General features: G+C 45.4%; 1 protein-coding gene across 8 annotated transcripts in view; it reads right to left on the bottom strand.

Moving 5' to 3' along the window:
- Positions 1-2,807: 2,807 nt before the first annotated feature.
- Positions 2,808-16,700, bottom strand: part of plxnb3 (plexin B3) — an 87,201-nt gene continuing 73,308 nt past the window's right edge. For all 8 annotated transcript variants that reach the window (XM_034295939.1, XM_034295941.1, XM_034295940.1 and 5 more), the window contains 18 exons: positions 16,671-16,700; positions 16,372-16,530; positions 15,940-16,088; positions 15,410-15,510; positions 12,437-12,654; positions 12,158-12,336; positions 11,168-11,234; positions 10,601-10,747; positions 10,346-10,505; positions 10,086-10,189; positions 9,760-9,841; positions 8,776-8,942; positions 7,630-7,790; positions 6,785-6,932; positions 5,599-5,663; positions 5,302-5,377; positions 4,590-4,664; positions 2,808-4,394 (listed from right to left, as the gene is read on the bottom strand). The exon at positions 16,671-16,700 is cut by the window's right edge and continues 207 nt beyond it. In XM_034295939.1, coding sequence (XP_034151830.1) covers positions 4,290-4,394; positions 4,590-4,664; positions 5,302-5,377; positions 5,599-5,663; positions 6,785-6,932; positions 7,630-7,790; positions 8,776-8,942; positions 9,760-9,841; positions 10,086-10,189; positions 10,346-10,505; positions 10,601-10,747; positions 11,168-11,234; positions 12,158-12,336; positions 12,437-12,654; positions 15,410-15,510; positions 15,940-16,088; positions 16,372-16,530; positions 16,671-16,700 — 2,193 coding nt within the window. In that variant the 3' untranslated portion in view covers positions 2,808-4,289. The remainder of the gene's footprint in view (positions 4,395-4,589; positions 4,665-5,301; positions 5,378-5,598; positions 5,664-6,784; positions 6,933-7,629; positions 7,791-8,775; positions 8,943-9,759; positions 9,842-10,085; positions 10,190-10,345; positions 10,506-10,600; positions 10,748-11,167; positions 11,235-12,157; positions 12,337-12,436; positions 12,655-15,409; positions 15,511-15,939; positions 16,089-16,371; positions 16,531-16,670) is intronic.

Below are 16,700 nucleotides of genomic sequence, written 5' to 3'. Positions count from 1 at the left end.
CTGTAGTGTAGTGATCCTGGAAGACATCCTGAAGACTAAAGTTTTCTGGCGGTATGGTGGTGTGTTGTACCTCCTCTGACCACAGGGGGGCAGAACACTGACCAATGACCTAGTGGATCAACCATATAAACCAGTATCTCTCAACCCTGCCCCTGGACGCCCCCCTGCCCTGCATGATCTCTCCCTGCCCTAACATACCTGATGTAGCTCATGAAGGACTTGATAATGAGCTGATCTTTTGAATCAGGTGTGACAGAGCAGGGAGAGATCTAAAACATGCAGGGCAGGGGGCCTCCAGGAGCAGGGAGAGATCTAAAACATGCAGGGCAGGGGGCCTCCAGGAGCAGGGAGAGATCTAAAACATGCAGGGCAGGGGGCCTCCAGGAGCAGGAAGAGATCTAAAACATGCAGGGCAGGGGGGCCTCCAGGAGCAGGGCAGGGGGCCTCCAGGAGCAGGGCAGGGGGGCCTCCAGGAGCAGGGCAGGGGGCCTCCAGGAGCAGGGTTGAGAAACACTGTTCTAAACCTTCAGTCAGACAGACAGAACATGCAGCAATAATGTCCCCAAATAACAACCTGTACACTACATAGTACACTAGTTATGACCACAGCCCTCTGGTCTTCACCACAGGCCCTGGTTAAAAGTAGGGTCTTATGAAGGGAATAGGGTGTCATTTGGGACTACATTAGGGGACATTGAAGGATGATGTTTCTGACTGGACTATCAGCTTTTTCATCAGTGGTGACATGTTGGGACATTTCTGGTTATAATAGGTCATGTTTATCTACCTGTCTGTTAGAATAGCGTACTACTAAGGGCTCTCACCTACCATAAGGTCCTGGTTAAACGAAGTACACTACATAGGGAGTCATTTGTGACTCAGTAAATCAAGACTGAACACAGTGTTTACAGGAAGGTCCAACTTCAGAGATGTGAATATAAGATATGAAGTACTGGGGGGTAAAACACAGATCATTTAACAAGAATACAACACCATCACTTTACCAAGATACACACATATTTACACTAAACATTGGCATCATCAAAGCACAGGTCAGAGGTCCAAGATCAAGTGGGTGAAAAATCTATTGTGTGCCTAAAATGGCACCATACTCCCTAAAGTTTATAGTGGCCAACCTTTGACCTGGGTTTTGACCTCCAGGTTAATAAGAAGGCGTTCTAGGACTCTGGTCAAAGGTCAGTGCTCTATTTAGGGATTACAAAGCCATGTCAGAAACAGCCAGAGAGTGACCACAGTAAAGACAGTGTTCTGTAAAGAAACAGCCATTGAGTTACCACAGTAAAGACAGAGTGTTCTGTAAAGAAACAGCAAGAGAGTTACCACATTAAAGACAGTGTTCATTAAAGAAATAGCCAGAGAGTGACCACAGTAAAGACAGTGTTCTGTAAAGAAATAGCCAGAAGGTATCCACAGTAAAGACATTGTTCTGTAAAGAAACAGCCAGAAAGTTTCCACAGTAAAGATAGAGTGTTCTGTAAAGATATGGATACTGAATCAGTGAGAATACATTTAAAACTGGGTCAGTTCATTTGGCAAACGAGTTCCGACATCTAAAAATTCTATTAGTTACGTTGTTTAAAAATGTTAAAAGGCACACATGGTTGCTATGGATGATAAATAATCACTATTTACAGAGAATAAGTTAGTTTCTATACAGTGTCTGATCCATGTAACAAGCTGCTCAATGCAGCTGTTTTTAAATGATTAAAACCTGCTAAAGGCCTCCATAGCCCCCTCTGCTGGTGAGTCCTGACACTGCAGGTTAGAACCATTCCAACACCATTGTCCTTTTCATGTCTCTTTTCTACTTCCTGTTAGGTTCCATTGAGACATATTGCAAGGCTTTCTCCTTCCCCTGCCTCTTGGGCAATCTATCATTTGACCTAAGTAATAGAGTAATTCAATGTTCATTTGGTATAACTGATTATATCAAGCAGAAATAGGTTTCCTAAGACCCAATCCATATTACGTTATTTTAGTGGGGATTGTTTTATCAGAACTAGATCTTAAACTAGGGATGGGCTTCCCATTCCAGAACACCTGTAAGAGATTGCTCAGACTAGCCTGGGTGTCAGGTGGTTTGTGCTGCAGTGAAGCACCACAGCCTCAGACTAACCTGGGTGTCAGGCGGTTTGTGCTGCAGTGAAGCTCCACAGCCTCAGACTAGCCTGGGTGTCAGGCGGTTTGTGCTGCAGTGAAGCTCCACAGCCTCAGACTAGCCTGGGTGTCAGGCGGTTTGTGCTGCAGGGAAGCACCACAGCCTCAGACTAGCCTGGGTGTCAGGCAGTTTGTGCTGCAGTGAAGCTCCACAGCTTCAGACTAGCCTGGGTGTCAGGCGGTTTGTGCTGCAGTGAAGCACCACAGCCTCAGACTAGCCTGGGTGTCAGGCGGTTTGTGCTGCAGGGAAGCACCACAGCCTCAGACTAGCCTGGGTGTCAGGTGGTTTGTGCTGCAGTGAAGCTCAACAGCCTCAGACTAGATACAAACCACAGAGCGATAGAAGGTGTGACGTATGAAAAAACAACTCTGTACACCATTGTTGTCTGTACACCATTGTTGTCTGTACACCATTGTTGTCTGTACACCATTGTTGTCTGTACTGAAGTGAAAAGTTTAGAGAGTCTGTAGAAACAAGTGTGTTCTGAGGTGAAGAAATATTTTGACAGTCGGTAGAAACCTTTTTTGGCAGCTATGTTGCGCAGCGAATACAGATCAATGAATAAATCAATGTACAATCACAAGGTGGATATCAGAACAATAAAGCCATAAAGAATGAATACCGGGAATATTTTTTTCCAAATGATGTTTTTTAAAATGTCATGGGTAGTTCAGCTTGTCAACCTGGTATTGGACGACATACAGCAGATCAGTGGTTTCGAACCAGCGGTACCAGGACCCCTGGGGGTACCTGGTCTAACCACAAGCGTTCCTTGGGAAGACTCAAGAGACCATAGGGTTGCTGGTAAAATGCATATGAGGGGGTACTTCGGGAGTACTCCAGAAAGAGCTAAATTCACTTGGTGGTAATGTAACTGAAAGGAAGGGAACCACCACATCAGATGTTCCCCAGAGGTCCAGCAGATGTTCCCAGAGGTCCTGCAGATGTTCCTAGAAGTTCTGCAGATGTTCCCAGAGGTCCTGCAGATGTTCCCCAGAGGTCCTGCAGATGTTCCCAACGTTCCAGCAGATGTTCCCAGAGGTCCAGCAGGCTGTAGTGAAGAGAGCTAGGGAAGTCTATATCTACAGACCAGTGATGCTGGTCAAACTGACCAATACAAGACCAGACTGTGGCCACGTTCCAGAACACTTTTACTGCAGTCACCCTGCACAGCTCAGAGGGAGGATACAGATGCTGTCAGAGGTGAATAACTGTGCAGCATGACTGCAGAATGGACAGTCTGGAACACATCATGTCTCTGGAGCCGTAGTAGGTAACATATCATATCTGTTTCTAACAGTTGTGATCATCCTACTTTCATAGCTTCATTTCTTATGTGTTAGTTAGACTGCAGAGTCTGACCTAAATGAAGATACATGGATCCACACCATTCAACTGGGACATACAGAACCAGAGAAACATCCATAGAGACCCTCCATACATAGATACCGTCTCCAGTGGGTCTGTTACTGGTCATTCAGTGATTGGTTTAGTGTCACTATAGGAACTCAGAGTAGGGAACCACCTCTCTCTAAGGTACTGAAGCAATGCAGAAAGAAATATCAGATATAGAGCATGATTCCTCCTTACTCTACAGGTCAGGGAGGCATGTCCGTTCTATTATTATTATTTTTTTACATCTGAATGTTATGTAATTCTGCCCTGTCAGTTCAAGCCAGGTCTTAGACCACAGGGGTCATAAGAGAGTGGCCAGGGCCGGCAAATTGCTGTAGACGATATGCCCCCAAGTTCAAGGGTGAGGTGTCAGGGGTCAAGTAACCATATTTTCCTGTATAGCAACCTGCTGAACTGGTACGCCAAAGGTCCATGGTTAAAGCCAGTGACCTTGTCCTCCCCTACAGTGGTGATCTGCTGTAGATGGTAGGCCAAAGTTCATGGGTTAGAGGTCAGCGAACTTGTTCTCCAACTAGGGCGGCGACCAGCTGTAGATGATAGGCCAGAGTTCAGGGGTTAAAGGTCAGTGACCTTGTTCTCCACTAGGGCGGCGACCTGCTATAGACGCCAGGCCAAAGTTCAGGGGTTAAAGGTCAGTGACCTTTTCTCCACATGGGCGGAGACCTGCTGTAGACTGCAGGCCAATGTTCAGTGGTTAGAGGTCAGTGACCTTGTTCTCCACTAGGGCAGCGACCTGCTGTAGACGGTAGGCCAACTGCATCTTCTGACCAGCTGCATCCTCCTCTAGAGACATGATGATCTGTAGACCAGGAGAACAGAGGTGAGTATTTCTCAAACAAAGTGAACACAATTCAACTTGAAACGAGATCCTGAGACTAAGTTGAAGAATAACTTGTTCAAATGTACTTGTTCAATAAGAATAACTTGTTTATTTTCCAATTCAAAACATTTTAAATGTGTGTTTTATAGTGTGCATTGTATAGTGTTTGTGTACCTGGTCGTAGTACTTGTTGATGTACTTGTATAGCTCATGCAGAGCCACAAGACTGTTCATCTCTGATGCAAAACTCTGAAATTAGTAAAACCAAGAAACACAATGTTAATACCTTCTACAGTTTTAAAATGAAAAAGGTTCTTGAACAGTCCTCTAGGGGTTCTTAACACTGAAACTGTGGGAAAACCCTAGTAATTACTTCCAAAAACTCTAGAAGTTTTCTTCCATGAACCCCTTTCTAAATGGTTCTTCAAAGAACCATACTGAAATGCTACTGACATCTAGTGTTTACATTAAGGTACTACAGTGTCACTGACCTCTAGTGTTTACATTAAGGTACTACAGTGTCATTGACCTCTAGTGTTTACATTAAGGTACTACAATGTCACTGACCTCTAGTGTTTACATTAAGCTACTACAGTGTCACTGACCTCTAGTGATAATATTAAGGTACTACAGTGTCACTGACCTCTAGTGATAATATTAAGGTACTACAATGTCACTGACCTCTAGTGATAATATTAAGGTACTACAATGTCACTGACCTCTAGTGGTTACATTAAGGTACTAAAATGCTACTGACCTCTAGTGGTTACATTAAGGTACCAAAATGCTACAGACCTCTAGTGGTTACATTAAGGTACTAAAATGCAACAGACCTCTAGTGGTTACATTAAGTTACTACAATGTACAAATTTAAATCCCCACTGACCCCAGACAGCTCTGTTAAAGTAGAGTTCATCTCCTGGTAACAGCCAGACGCTGCACTGTGGATGTCGCTGTAATACCTGCAACAGAACATTTACAATGATTTCCTTTAGCAGAAACTCTCACCCAGTGACACTCTCACCAAGAGACAACACTCCCACTCCCAGCCAGAGATCACACTCCCAGCCAGAGATGACACTCCCAGCCAGAGACGACACTCCCAGCCAGAGACGACACTCCCAGCCAGAGACACTCAAAAAGTACAAAAGTAACAATACTTCCTTAAGAGTGTCTGTCTCACCTCTCCACCAGCTGTTTGTATCGGGGGATCTCTCTGGCGTACAGCAGTTTATTTACTGGTGAGTCCTGTCAGGTTGAAAACAAAATCATCATGTTACAGTTTAAAATGACTCACTATGGAAACAACGTCTCCCCTTCCTGATTACATTCCACCACATTTTGGAGTATCTCTGTGGGAATGTTTGCCCATTCAGTAAAAAGATGCATTTGTGAGGTCAGGCAATGATGTTGGACGAGAGGGCCTGGCTCACAACCACCATTCCAATTCATGCTGCAACAGGAAAGGACCTTCCACAACCTGCTGCCACAAAGTTGAAAGCACCCAATTGTCTAACATTTCTTTATATACTGAAGCATTAAGCTGACCCTTCACTAGCCCAAACCCTAAAACACAGCCCCAGACCATTATCCCTCCTCCACTAAACTTTCCAGTAGGCACTATGCATTCCAGTAAGTAGTGTTCTCCTGGCATCTGCCACACCCAGTTTTGTCCATCAGACTGCCAGATAGTGAAGCAGGATTCATCACTCCAAAGAACAAATTTCCACTGCTCCAGAGTCCACTGGTAGCGTGCTTTACACCACTCCAGCTGACTCTTAGCATTGTGCATGTTGACGTGAGGCTTGTGTACAGCTGCTTGGCCATGGAAACCCATTTCATCAAGCGCCCGATGCACAGTTCTTGTGCTGATGTTGTTTCCAGAGGCAGTTTGGAACTGTGTGGTGAGTTATGCAACAGACGATAGGCAATTTTTACAAGCTACCTGCTTCAGCACTCTGCAGCCCTGCTGTGTAAGTTTGTGTGATGTACTTCTTCATGGGTGGGCTGTTGTTGCTCCTAGACACTTCATAATTATAGCACTTACAGTTTGACCAGGGCAGATCTAGTAGGGAAGACATTTCCCAAACTGACTTATGGCAAAGGTGGCATTTAAAGTCACTGAGCTCTTCAGTGTGACCCATTGTACTGCCAGTGTTTGTCTATGGGGATTTTGTGGCCATGTGCTGGATTTTATGCACCCATGAGCAATGGGTGTTGTTGAAACACCTGAACTCAATAATTAGTAGGGGTGTCCACATACTTCTGGCCAAATAGTGTAAAAGAAATGCCCTACAATAAATACATGTACTAAAACATAACCGATGAAGCTGATCAATACATTCATCTTTGTTTTTGAAGTCACTGACCCGTCCGACTTTGTGCTCTGAGGTGGTGCAGGAGTCGATAAACGTCTGGGCGATGACGGAGAGCACAGCGTCAACACTGTCTGTCACCTGGACATCAAACACAAACTGAGGGTTCTTCAAGATGTTCACCCAGAACCTCAGAGGAAGACTGGAGGACAGAGAGGAGGGAGAAAGGAGAGGAGGGAGACAGGGAGGGGAGGGAGAGGAGGGAGACAGGGAGAGGAGGGAGCCAGGGTGGAGAGGGAGAGGAGGGAGACAGGGAGAGGAGGGAGACAGGGAGAGGAGGGAGTCAGGGAGAGGAGGGAGACAGGGAGAGGAGGGAGACGGACAGAAGGGAGAGGAGGGAGTCAGGGAGAGGAGGGAGTCAGGCAGAGGAGGGAGTCAGGCAGAGGAGGGAGACAGGGAGAGGAGGGAGTCAGGCAGAGGAGGGAGTCAGGCAGAGGAGGGAGTCAGGGAGAGGAGGGAGTCAGGGAGAGGAGGGAAAGGAGGGAGACAGGAAGAGGAAGGAGAGGAGGGTGAAGTGGGACAGAGGAACAGGTTAAAGTGTGCCGTTTCACAGTAGGACATTTCATACATATCTGGTATCTGTGCAGTAAAACTCAAGTTGGACGATTTCTGCTCTAGTACCTACAGTACTTCAACTTCATAGCACTTAAATAATTGCACAGACAAAAGTGACTTAATTTCTGTAATACATTCATTCATTTATTAACTCACAGGAGGAGAAATAAAAAATCTATAATGAAATGTTGATTCTATGCAACCAGTTTGTATAACGACATTGTAAGAACTAAGGACTAGCAAAATCATTGGTCAATCAATCTGTCACTGATTGGCTGACTCACCTGTTGGTCTTCCAGATGTGTACGGTCTCAGGGTCGTCGATGCCGTGTTTCTCCGCCATGTCATCCAGGAAGTCAAAGAAGAAGCGTACAGCGATAGGAGGAGGGCGCTTAGTGCTGAGGATCGCTACGAACACATCATCAACAAACTTCTGCAGCGTTCCCTAAGAGAGAGAGACAAGACCCCTTACATCTCCAGGAAAGACAACCACATCCATCTGCATCAGAGTGTGCTCTACCTTCATTGACAGTAATTGTGTCAAGTATATCTCTGGTATAGCCTTAGTCTGTTTATTTACTCTACCTTCATAGACAGCAGTCGTGTCAAGTATATCTCTGGTATAGCCTTAGTCTGTTTATTTACTCTACCTTCATTGACAGTAATCGTGTCAGGTATATCTCTGGTATAGCCTTGGTCTGTTTATTTACTCTACCTTCATAGACAGCAGTTGTGTCAAGTATATCTCTGGTATAGCCTTGGTCTGTTTATTTACTCTACCTTCATAGACAGCAGTCGTGTCAGGTATATCTCTGGTATAGCCTTGGTCTGTTTATTTACTCTACCTTCATAGACAGTAGTCATGTCAAGTATATCTCTGGTATAGCCTTGGTCTGTTTATTTACTCTACCTTCATAGACAGTAGTCGTGTCAGGTATATCTCTGGTATAGCCTTGGTCTGTTTATTTACTCTACCTTCATAGACAGTAGTCGTGTCAGGTATATCTCTGGTATAGCCTTGGTCTGTTTATTTACTCTACCTTCATAGACAGCAGTCGTGTCAAGTATATCTCTGGTATAGCCTTAGTCTGTTTATTTACTCTACCTTCATTGACAGTAATCGTGTCAGGTATATCTCTGGTATAGCCTTGGTCTGTTTATTTACTCTACCTTCATAGACAGCAGTCGTGTCAAGTATATCTCTGGTATAGCCTTAGTCTGTTTATTTACTCTACCTTCATTGACAGTAATCGTGTCAGGTATATCTCTGGTATAGCCTTGGTCTGTTTATTTACTCTACCTTCATAGACAGTAGTCGTGTCAGGTATATCTCTGGTATAGCCTTGGTCTGTTTATTTACTCTACCTTCATAGACAGTAGTCGTGTCAGGTATATCTCTGGTATAGCCTTGGTCTGTTTATTTACTCTACCTTCATAGACAGCAGTCGTGTCAGGTATATCTCTGGTATAGCCTTGGCCCGTTCCCTTTCTCTCATGCTGCTCTTCCGGTGTTTGGGAATCTCTGGGTCTTCACTGGACTTCACCAGGTGCCACAGTCTCAGGCCCTCCTCCTCCTCCCCTTCCAACATGGGTGTCTCTACGGAAAGCACAGAGAGACAAAATTCCCATTCCAGGTCAAAAAAACACAGGGGAAGACAAATCTGAAGATAATATATTTTTGACAGACTGATAGCTAATGACAACACCCAAATGCACAGACCACGAAGAGGGTTCTATAATAGTACTTACTCTCTCTACTAATAGGGTTCTATAATAGTACTTACTCTCTCTACTAATAGGGTTCTATAACAGTACTTACTCTCTCCACTAATAGGGTTCTATAATAGTACTTACTCTCTCCACTAATAGGGTTCTATAATAGTACTTACTCTCTCTACTAATAGGGTTCTATAACAGTACTTACTCTCTCCACTAATAGGGTTCTATAATAGTACTTACTCTCTCCACTAATAGGGTTCTATAATAGTACTTACTCTCTCCACTAATAGGGTTCTATAATAGTACTTACTCTCTCCACTAATAGGGTTCTATAATAGTACTTACTCTCTCTACTAATAGGGTTCTATAATAGTACTTACTCTCTCCACTAATAGGGTTCTATAATAGTACTTACTCTCTCTACTAATAGGATTCTATAATAGTACTTACTCTCTCCACTAATAGGGTTCTATAATAGTACTTACTCTCTCCACTAATAGGGTTCTATAATAGTACTTACTCTCTCCACTAATGGGGTTCCATAATACTACTTACTCTCTCCACTAATAGGGTTCTATAATAGTACTTACTCTCTCCACTAATGGGGTTCCATATTAGTACTTACTCTCTCCACTAATAGGGTTCCATATTAGTACTTACTCTCTCCACTAATAGGGTTCCATAATAGTACTTACTCTCTCCGGTCTGGTAGACCTGATGTATCCCCGTGACAACGGCTGACCTGGGGATCAGGGCCACCGTAGCTTCATCTGGGACCTGAGACAACATCCACACTTCAGTCTGATAAGTGTTGCCTGTGTGTGTTGTGTGTCTGTTGTGCATGATGTCTGGCACTTTGTAGTGTTGCAGCATGTTGATAAGTGTGTGTTGTTAAGTATGTATGTATATGTGTGTGGGGACCTTGTTGTGTGATAGTGTGTTCTTAAGTGTATGGTTCTGTGTGTTGCACCTTGTAGTGCTGCAGTGTGTTGTTAAGTGTGTGTGTGTGTGTGTGTGTCACCTTGTAATGCTGCAGTGTGTTGAGTTTCTTCCAGCGGCCCTGGACGATTGCTGTGACATCATCGTCTGACAGGGTCAGGTGACCGGCCTGCCCTGACCTCCACTCTGTCAAGAGAAAATACAGGAATTAAAAATCCAACCTTAGCTGAAGCCAGATGGAATGGAGATTTATAAAAAACAAAATAAAAGTTTGAGTTACATTTTTCTATAATGTATGACCACACAAACAAATTAATAAGAGAAATAAAACAGATTCCTCACCTAGATCTAATGAGTCTGCAGCAGGTCTCTGAGAGAAGGGAGCTCCTTTATAGATCTGGTCCAGGATCTTGTCTTTAACCTGGGTGATGGTGTCTGTGTCCAGCACCTTGACCGGACACGGCTGGACCTCCACGCCGTTCTTCACCAGCACTGTCAGGGTCTGACCACAGAGAAGGGGAGAGGACCGCATGTGATTCAAATATTTTTCTACATGGTTCAAATGAAGAGATGGGTGAGAGAAGACAGAAGACGTACGATGGAGCAGTAGTCGATGTCTTCCCTCAGCAGGTGGCTGTCGTTTAGTGTGCGCTTGGCTTTCCCCGTCACAGCATCAACTGGACCTTTATCCACCTGGTACTTGATGGCCCGGTACAACATATAAAGAGGCTCTCCAGCCACCTCCTACAGCCCAGAGAGGAGGAAGAGTTAGAAACACAAAGAGAGAAACACACAGATGAACACACTGAGAAAGAGAGAGAGACACACAGACAAACATAGACACCTTGAGAGTGGAGTAGAGACAGACAGACACACCTTGAGGAAGGAGTGGAGACAGACAGACACACCTTGAGGAAGGAGTGGAGACAGACAGACACACCTTGAGGAAGGAGTGGAGACAGACAGACACACCTTGAGGAAGGAGTGGAGACAGACAGACACACCTTGAAGAAGGAGTGGAGACAGACAGACACACCTTGAGGAAGGAGTGGAGACAGACAGACACACCTTGAGGAAGGAGTGGAGACAGACAGACACACCTTGAGGAAGGAGTGGAGACAGACAGACACACCTTGAGGAAGGAGTAGAGACAGACAGACACACCTTGAGGAAGGAGTAGAGACAAATGGACATCCAGTTGGTCAGCATCTTCTCCACCACCGTCTCCGTCCTGACAGAGAGAGAAGGAAGACAGATGGAGGAGAGAGGGAGGCAGAACAAGGGAGAGAAAGAAAAGAAAGGAAGTGAGAGAGAGAGAGAATAGAGGAACAAATTAAATGGACATACCGTTTCAGTAAAACAAATACAATTTAAATAGTAACACGGCACCCTTGTTTTACAGAATCCTTTACTTAAAAACACTGTCATCAGGAATTGTTGAGAGTTCTTCTATGACTTCCTGTTTCACTGGGGTATAAATATGAGGTGGCACACATGCCAAACTCCCCTAGTCATTCCTGAACACTGAGAAGTTCAGAAAATAAATAAATTAAATGGGACAAAAGGTTGCTGACCTTATAAGGCAATGGCAATAAAAGAAATAGCTACACACCTGAAAAGCCTATCTCAACTATTAAAGCAATAATTAAATTGCCTGAATTAATGGAGCTGTGATGAATTTGTCTGGAGGAAGATCCAAGCGTATTGTACCCCCAGGTGCAGAAAGCAGGATCATTAGAGGTAGACATCGGCAAAGCAACAAACTTGGAAAATTGCAGAAGATTGGTTGAATCTTGGTATTTCAAACTCTCCAAAACTACGACTTGACACTCCCTCCAGGACAACAGGAAGTCTTGTCAAAAGACTTAACTCTCACCAAGACATGAACGTCAGAGCCTAGAGCTGGCAAAATGTCTCTGGAACGTGGACTGGAACGGGCTCTATGGTGATGATTAATAAAAAGGGATGGTGATACAGAATACCAACCTGCGTGTGTCTGTGTGTGTGTGTCTGTGTCCATTTCTGTGTGTGGCTGCGTGTGTCTGTGTGTGTGTGTCTGTCCATTTGTGTGTGTGTGCCTGCGTGTGTCTGTGTCTGTGTGCCTGTGTGTGTCCATTTGTGTGTGTGTGTGTGTGTGTGTGCACCAGGGCCCACCTGCGCAGCATGAGTTTGGGGTTCTTGGCGACGTATTGCTGTGTCAGGTCTCCCAGCAGGGTCTTCATGACATCAGTGAAGTACTCCAGCTTGTCGTGCAGCGCCATGGTCAGGAGAGAGGCCACGTGGCCCCGGTCCCTCTGGGAGAAGTTCTGCTGGGCCTCCAGAGTGTGGATGAACTGCAGATCACAGCAGGGCAGAGAACCCACATCAGCAATCTGCTCTGACTGTCGGAACAACTGGAGGTGGACACTAAAATTCATTAATCTGTCTTCTCACCCTGATTAGAAACAGTCTGTTGTTTAAAAGGTTGTTCAGTTGTCCCAAGCCCTGTTCAACTGTCTGCCTGCGTGACTCAGGCAGGTCCAGGTTCTGACTCAACGGCGCCCCCCTCTGGCCAGGGAAGAACACACGCTCCGCATATGTCTTGTAATCCAGCAGAGGAATGCCTGGTCCTCCCACATCACTGCTCAGATCCATCATCTCTGTCATCAGATCTGGAGGAGCAGCAGAGGAGGATGACAGGAGAGGAGAGGAGCAACAGAAGACAAGGGAGGAAAGAAGAAGCACAGGAAAGGAGAGAAATAAATTTTTAAATACACATTAACTATTGACAGAGACTGTGACGTTTTAAAAATATATACAACATGTCCTGACAAAGCATAATTAAAAACAAAATTAAACATGAATATACGCACAATTATCAAAATTGGAAAAATATGAAATACTTACTAATACAACTGACTAAAAAGTATTTTAATTGCATTTAAGTAAAAGTAATGTTATCCTTATTGGGACAATATAGAAAAAGTCAACAAACAAAAATACAACTGATATATACATTGCTCCAAAGATTAAGGGAACACTGAAATCACACAACGGGTCTCGATGAACAAACTGTTCATAATTCCCTCCACCTTGACTAAAGCGCTGGTTCCAACTGAAGAAAAACAGCCCCAAAGCATGATGCTGCCACCACCATGCTTCACTGTGGGTATGGAGTTCTTTGCGCCAAACATACCTTTTGGAATTATGGCCAAAAAGTTCAACCTTGGTTCCATCAGACCATAACACATTTTCCCACGTGCTTTTGGGGGACTTGATGTTTGTTTTTGCAAACTTCAGCCGGGCTTAAATGTTTTTCTTTGTAAGAAAAGGCTTCCGTCTTGCCACCCTACCCCATAGCCCATTCATATGAAGAATACGGGAGACTGTTTATCACATGTAGCAGACAGCCAGTACTTGCCATAAGTTCCTTCAATGTTACTGTAGGCCTCTTGGAAGCCTCCCTGACCAGTTTTCTTCTAGTCTTTTCATCAAATTTGGAGGGACGTCCAGTTCTTGGTAATGTCCCTGTTGTGCCATATTTTCTCCACTTGATGATGACTGTCTTCACTGTGTTCCATGGTATATCTAATGCTTTGGAAATTATTTTGTACCCTTCTCCTGACTGATATCTTTCAACAATGAGATCCCTAGATGCTTTGGAAGCTCTCTGCGGACCATGGCTTTTTCTCTGAGATGCAACTGAGAAAATGTCAGGAAAATCCTACTAGAACAGCTGAACTTTATTTGTGATTAATCAGAGTCACATTAAATGATGGCAGTTTGTTTTTCAATTGAATTGTTCACGTTATGGGTCACATTAAAGGTGGAAAAAGTTCTAATATGATTTATCTTTATTTCATTCTTTTACATCACAAGAACCTAGTATTTTAACAGGGGTGTGTAGACTTTTTATATCCACTGTATATTAAAGATCAAAGTCCTTACTGTAGCTTACATTTTTTTTACATTTGTTGAGAACAAAATGACGTATCAATGGTCAACAGAAACCAAAATCATCAACCGATTGAGGGTTGGATTCAAACTCACTGAAAATCAAAGTAAACAACTAAAATCACAGGTTCCAACTTCAGTGAATTTCATCATGACAACTCATAATGTGACTCAGTAGTGTGTATAGCCCCACATGCCTTTATGCTCTCCCAATAATGTCTGGGCATGTTCCTGATGAGAAGGCGGAAGGGGTGTCCTGGGGGATCTCCTCCCAGACCTGGATCAGGGCATCAGTAAGCATCCTGGACAGTCTGTGGCACTACTTGGTGGTGTCGGATGCATCCAAACAATACGTCCCAGAGGTTCTCAATTGGATTCAGGTCTGAGGAACGTGAGGGCCAGTCAATGGCATCAATGCCTTCATCATCCAGGAACTGTCTACACACTCTGGCCACATGAGGCCGGGCATTTTCCTGCACCAGGAGGAACCCAGGGTTCACTGCACCAGTGTACAGTCTGACGATGGGTCTGAGGATTTCTAACAGCAGTCAGGGTACCATTGGCTAGCACGTGGAAGTCTATGCGACCCTCTAAGGACATGCCTCCCTAGACCATCACTGAGCCATCGCCAAACCGGTCATGCTGGATGATGTTGCAGGCAGCATAACATTCACCACGGCGTCTCCAAACTCCTTCATGTCTGTCACATGTACTCAGTGTGAACCTGCTCTCATCTGTGGCGGACCTGCCAATTCTGGTGTTTTCTCTGGCGAATGCCAATCGAGCTGCACTGTGCTGGGATGTGAGCACAGGTCCCACTAAAGGATGTTGGGCCCTCATGCCACCCTCATGGTGCACACTATCAGCCTGCTGGAGGTCATTTTGTAGGGCTCTGGCAGTACACCTCCTGTTGTTCCTCGCACAAAGGAGAAGATACCGGTCCTGCTTTTAGGTTGAAGCCCTTATACGGCCCTGTCCAGCTCCTCCATGCTTTTGAGACTGTACTGGGAGACACAGCACACTTTCCTGCGACAGAATGTATGTATGTGTCATCCTGGAGAAGCTGGACTGTCTGTGCAACCTGAATGGGCTGCAGGTACTGCCTCATGCTACCAGTAATGACAAGGACACTAGCGAATCACAAAACTATAGAAGAATCTGTCCGGAAGGACAAGGAGAGACCAATTGTCTGTGGCCACCACCTGACTTCCTTTTTGAGGGTTGTCTTGCTGTTGTCTCTCCAGTGCACCTGTTGTCACTTTCATTTGCACCAAAACAGGTGACACTGATTCACAGTCGCTTTTGCTTCCTAACCGGACAGATTGATATCCCTGAAGTGTAATTTACTTGGTGTTACACTGTGATGATCATGTGGTCCCTTAAGGGTTTGAGCAGTGTATTTATATATGTATGTAAATCAATATTTTATCCGTATGATCCAATGGACTCCCTCCATGTAAACTGGTAGATCACCTGTGAACTCCTTCCTACACTGGTCCCCCACATTGATCTCCAACGTCTCCAGCTGAACCAGCACCTTCTTATAGTCCCTCAGGGCCTGCTTGCTCTTCCTCCTACACACACACACACACACACACACACACACACACACACACACACACACACACACACACACAGAGTTTAAAACAGTGGACTGGATTCACTCCTATCATCTACTATTAATCAGTCAGTAAACCACCCAATCCCACAGTCCCTCCATAACCAGTCAGTAAACCACCCAATCCCACTGTCCCTCCGTAACCAGTCAGTAAACCACCCAATCCCACTGTCCCTCCATAATCAGTCAGTAAACCACCCAATCACACAGTCCCTCCATAACCAGTCAGTAAACCACCCAATCCCACTGTCCCTCCGTAACCAGTCAGTAAACCACCCAATCCCACTGTCCCTCCGTAACCAGTCAGTAAACCACCCAATCCCACGTTCCTCCGTAATCAGTCAGTAAGCCACCCAATCCCACAGTCCCTGCAGGTGTGACTGACCTGTACATGAGAATGATGACCAGGACCACCAGAACCACCACAGCCGCCCCGACAGCCAGACCCACCTGGGCAGCCAGGGGGACGGGGGGCAGGCCGTCAGCATCATACTGGACCAGACCCAGATCTACATCCAACTTCCCCATAATCACCTGCCCAGATGGAGAAACAGGACAGAGGGAGAGAAGAGATGGGTGGATGGGTGGGTTCGAGGGAGAGAAGAGATGGGTGGATGGGTGGGTTCGGGGCAGAGAAGAGATGGAGAGTGGGTGGGACAGAGAAGAGATGGAGGGTGGGTGGGTGGGACAGAGAAGACACCCAACAATCAAGACCTGTACTTTTCTTCTTGAACCTTGAGCTTCCTTGATCAACTGAATACTCATCTTTACTGTGTGTGTGTGTGTGTGTGTGTGTGTGTGCGTCCATCACACTGACCCTCAGGCTGGGCAGCTGGTTGTCTCCCAGGCTCTCTGGCTGGGTCTCTGGGGGTTCACAGTACAGGTGGGTGCTGTCCAGAGTCTTCACCTCACACCTCTGGTCCCCCAGCCTGGCCACCACCTCCCCTCGAGTCATGGCACGAGTCAGGTCCTTACCCTGTGGGAGTAGGGGGGAGGAGGGGGAGGGGGGGGGGCAGGGAGGAGGGAGGGGTTAGGGACAGACGTGTTGTGGAAGATGCAGTAAAAAAAAAACAACGTCGATAGCAACATGATTTCCTGCGTTGTTGTGTCTCTGACCTCCACGGCGATGACCCCTCCAGGTTTGAA

The sequence above is a fragment of the Esox lucius genome, chromosome 12 (genome assembly GCF_011004845.1).
Source record: "Esox lucius isolate fEsoLuc1 chromosome 12, fEsoLuc1.pri, whole genome shotgun sequence".
Classification (NCBI taxonomy): domain Eukaryota; kingdom Metazoa; phylum Chordata; class Actinopteri; order Esociformes; family Esocidae; genus Esox; species Esox lucius.
Note: the sequence above shows the minus strand (reverse complement) of the source record. Positions and strands in the feature narration are given on the sequence as shown.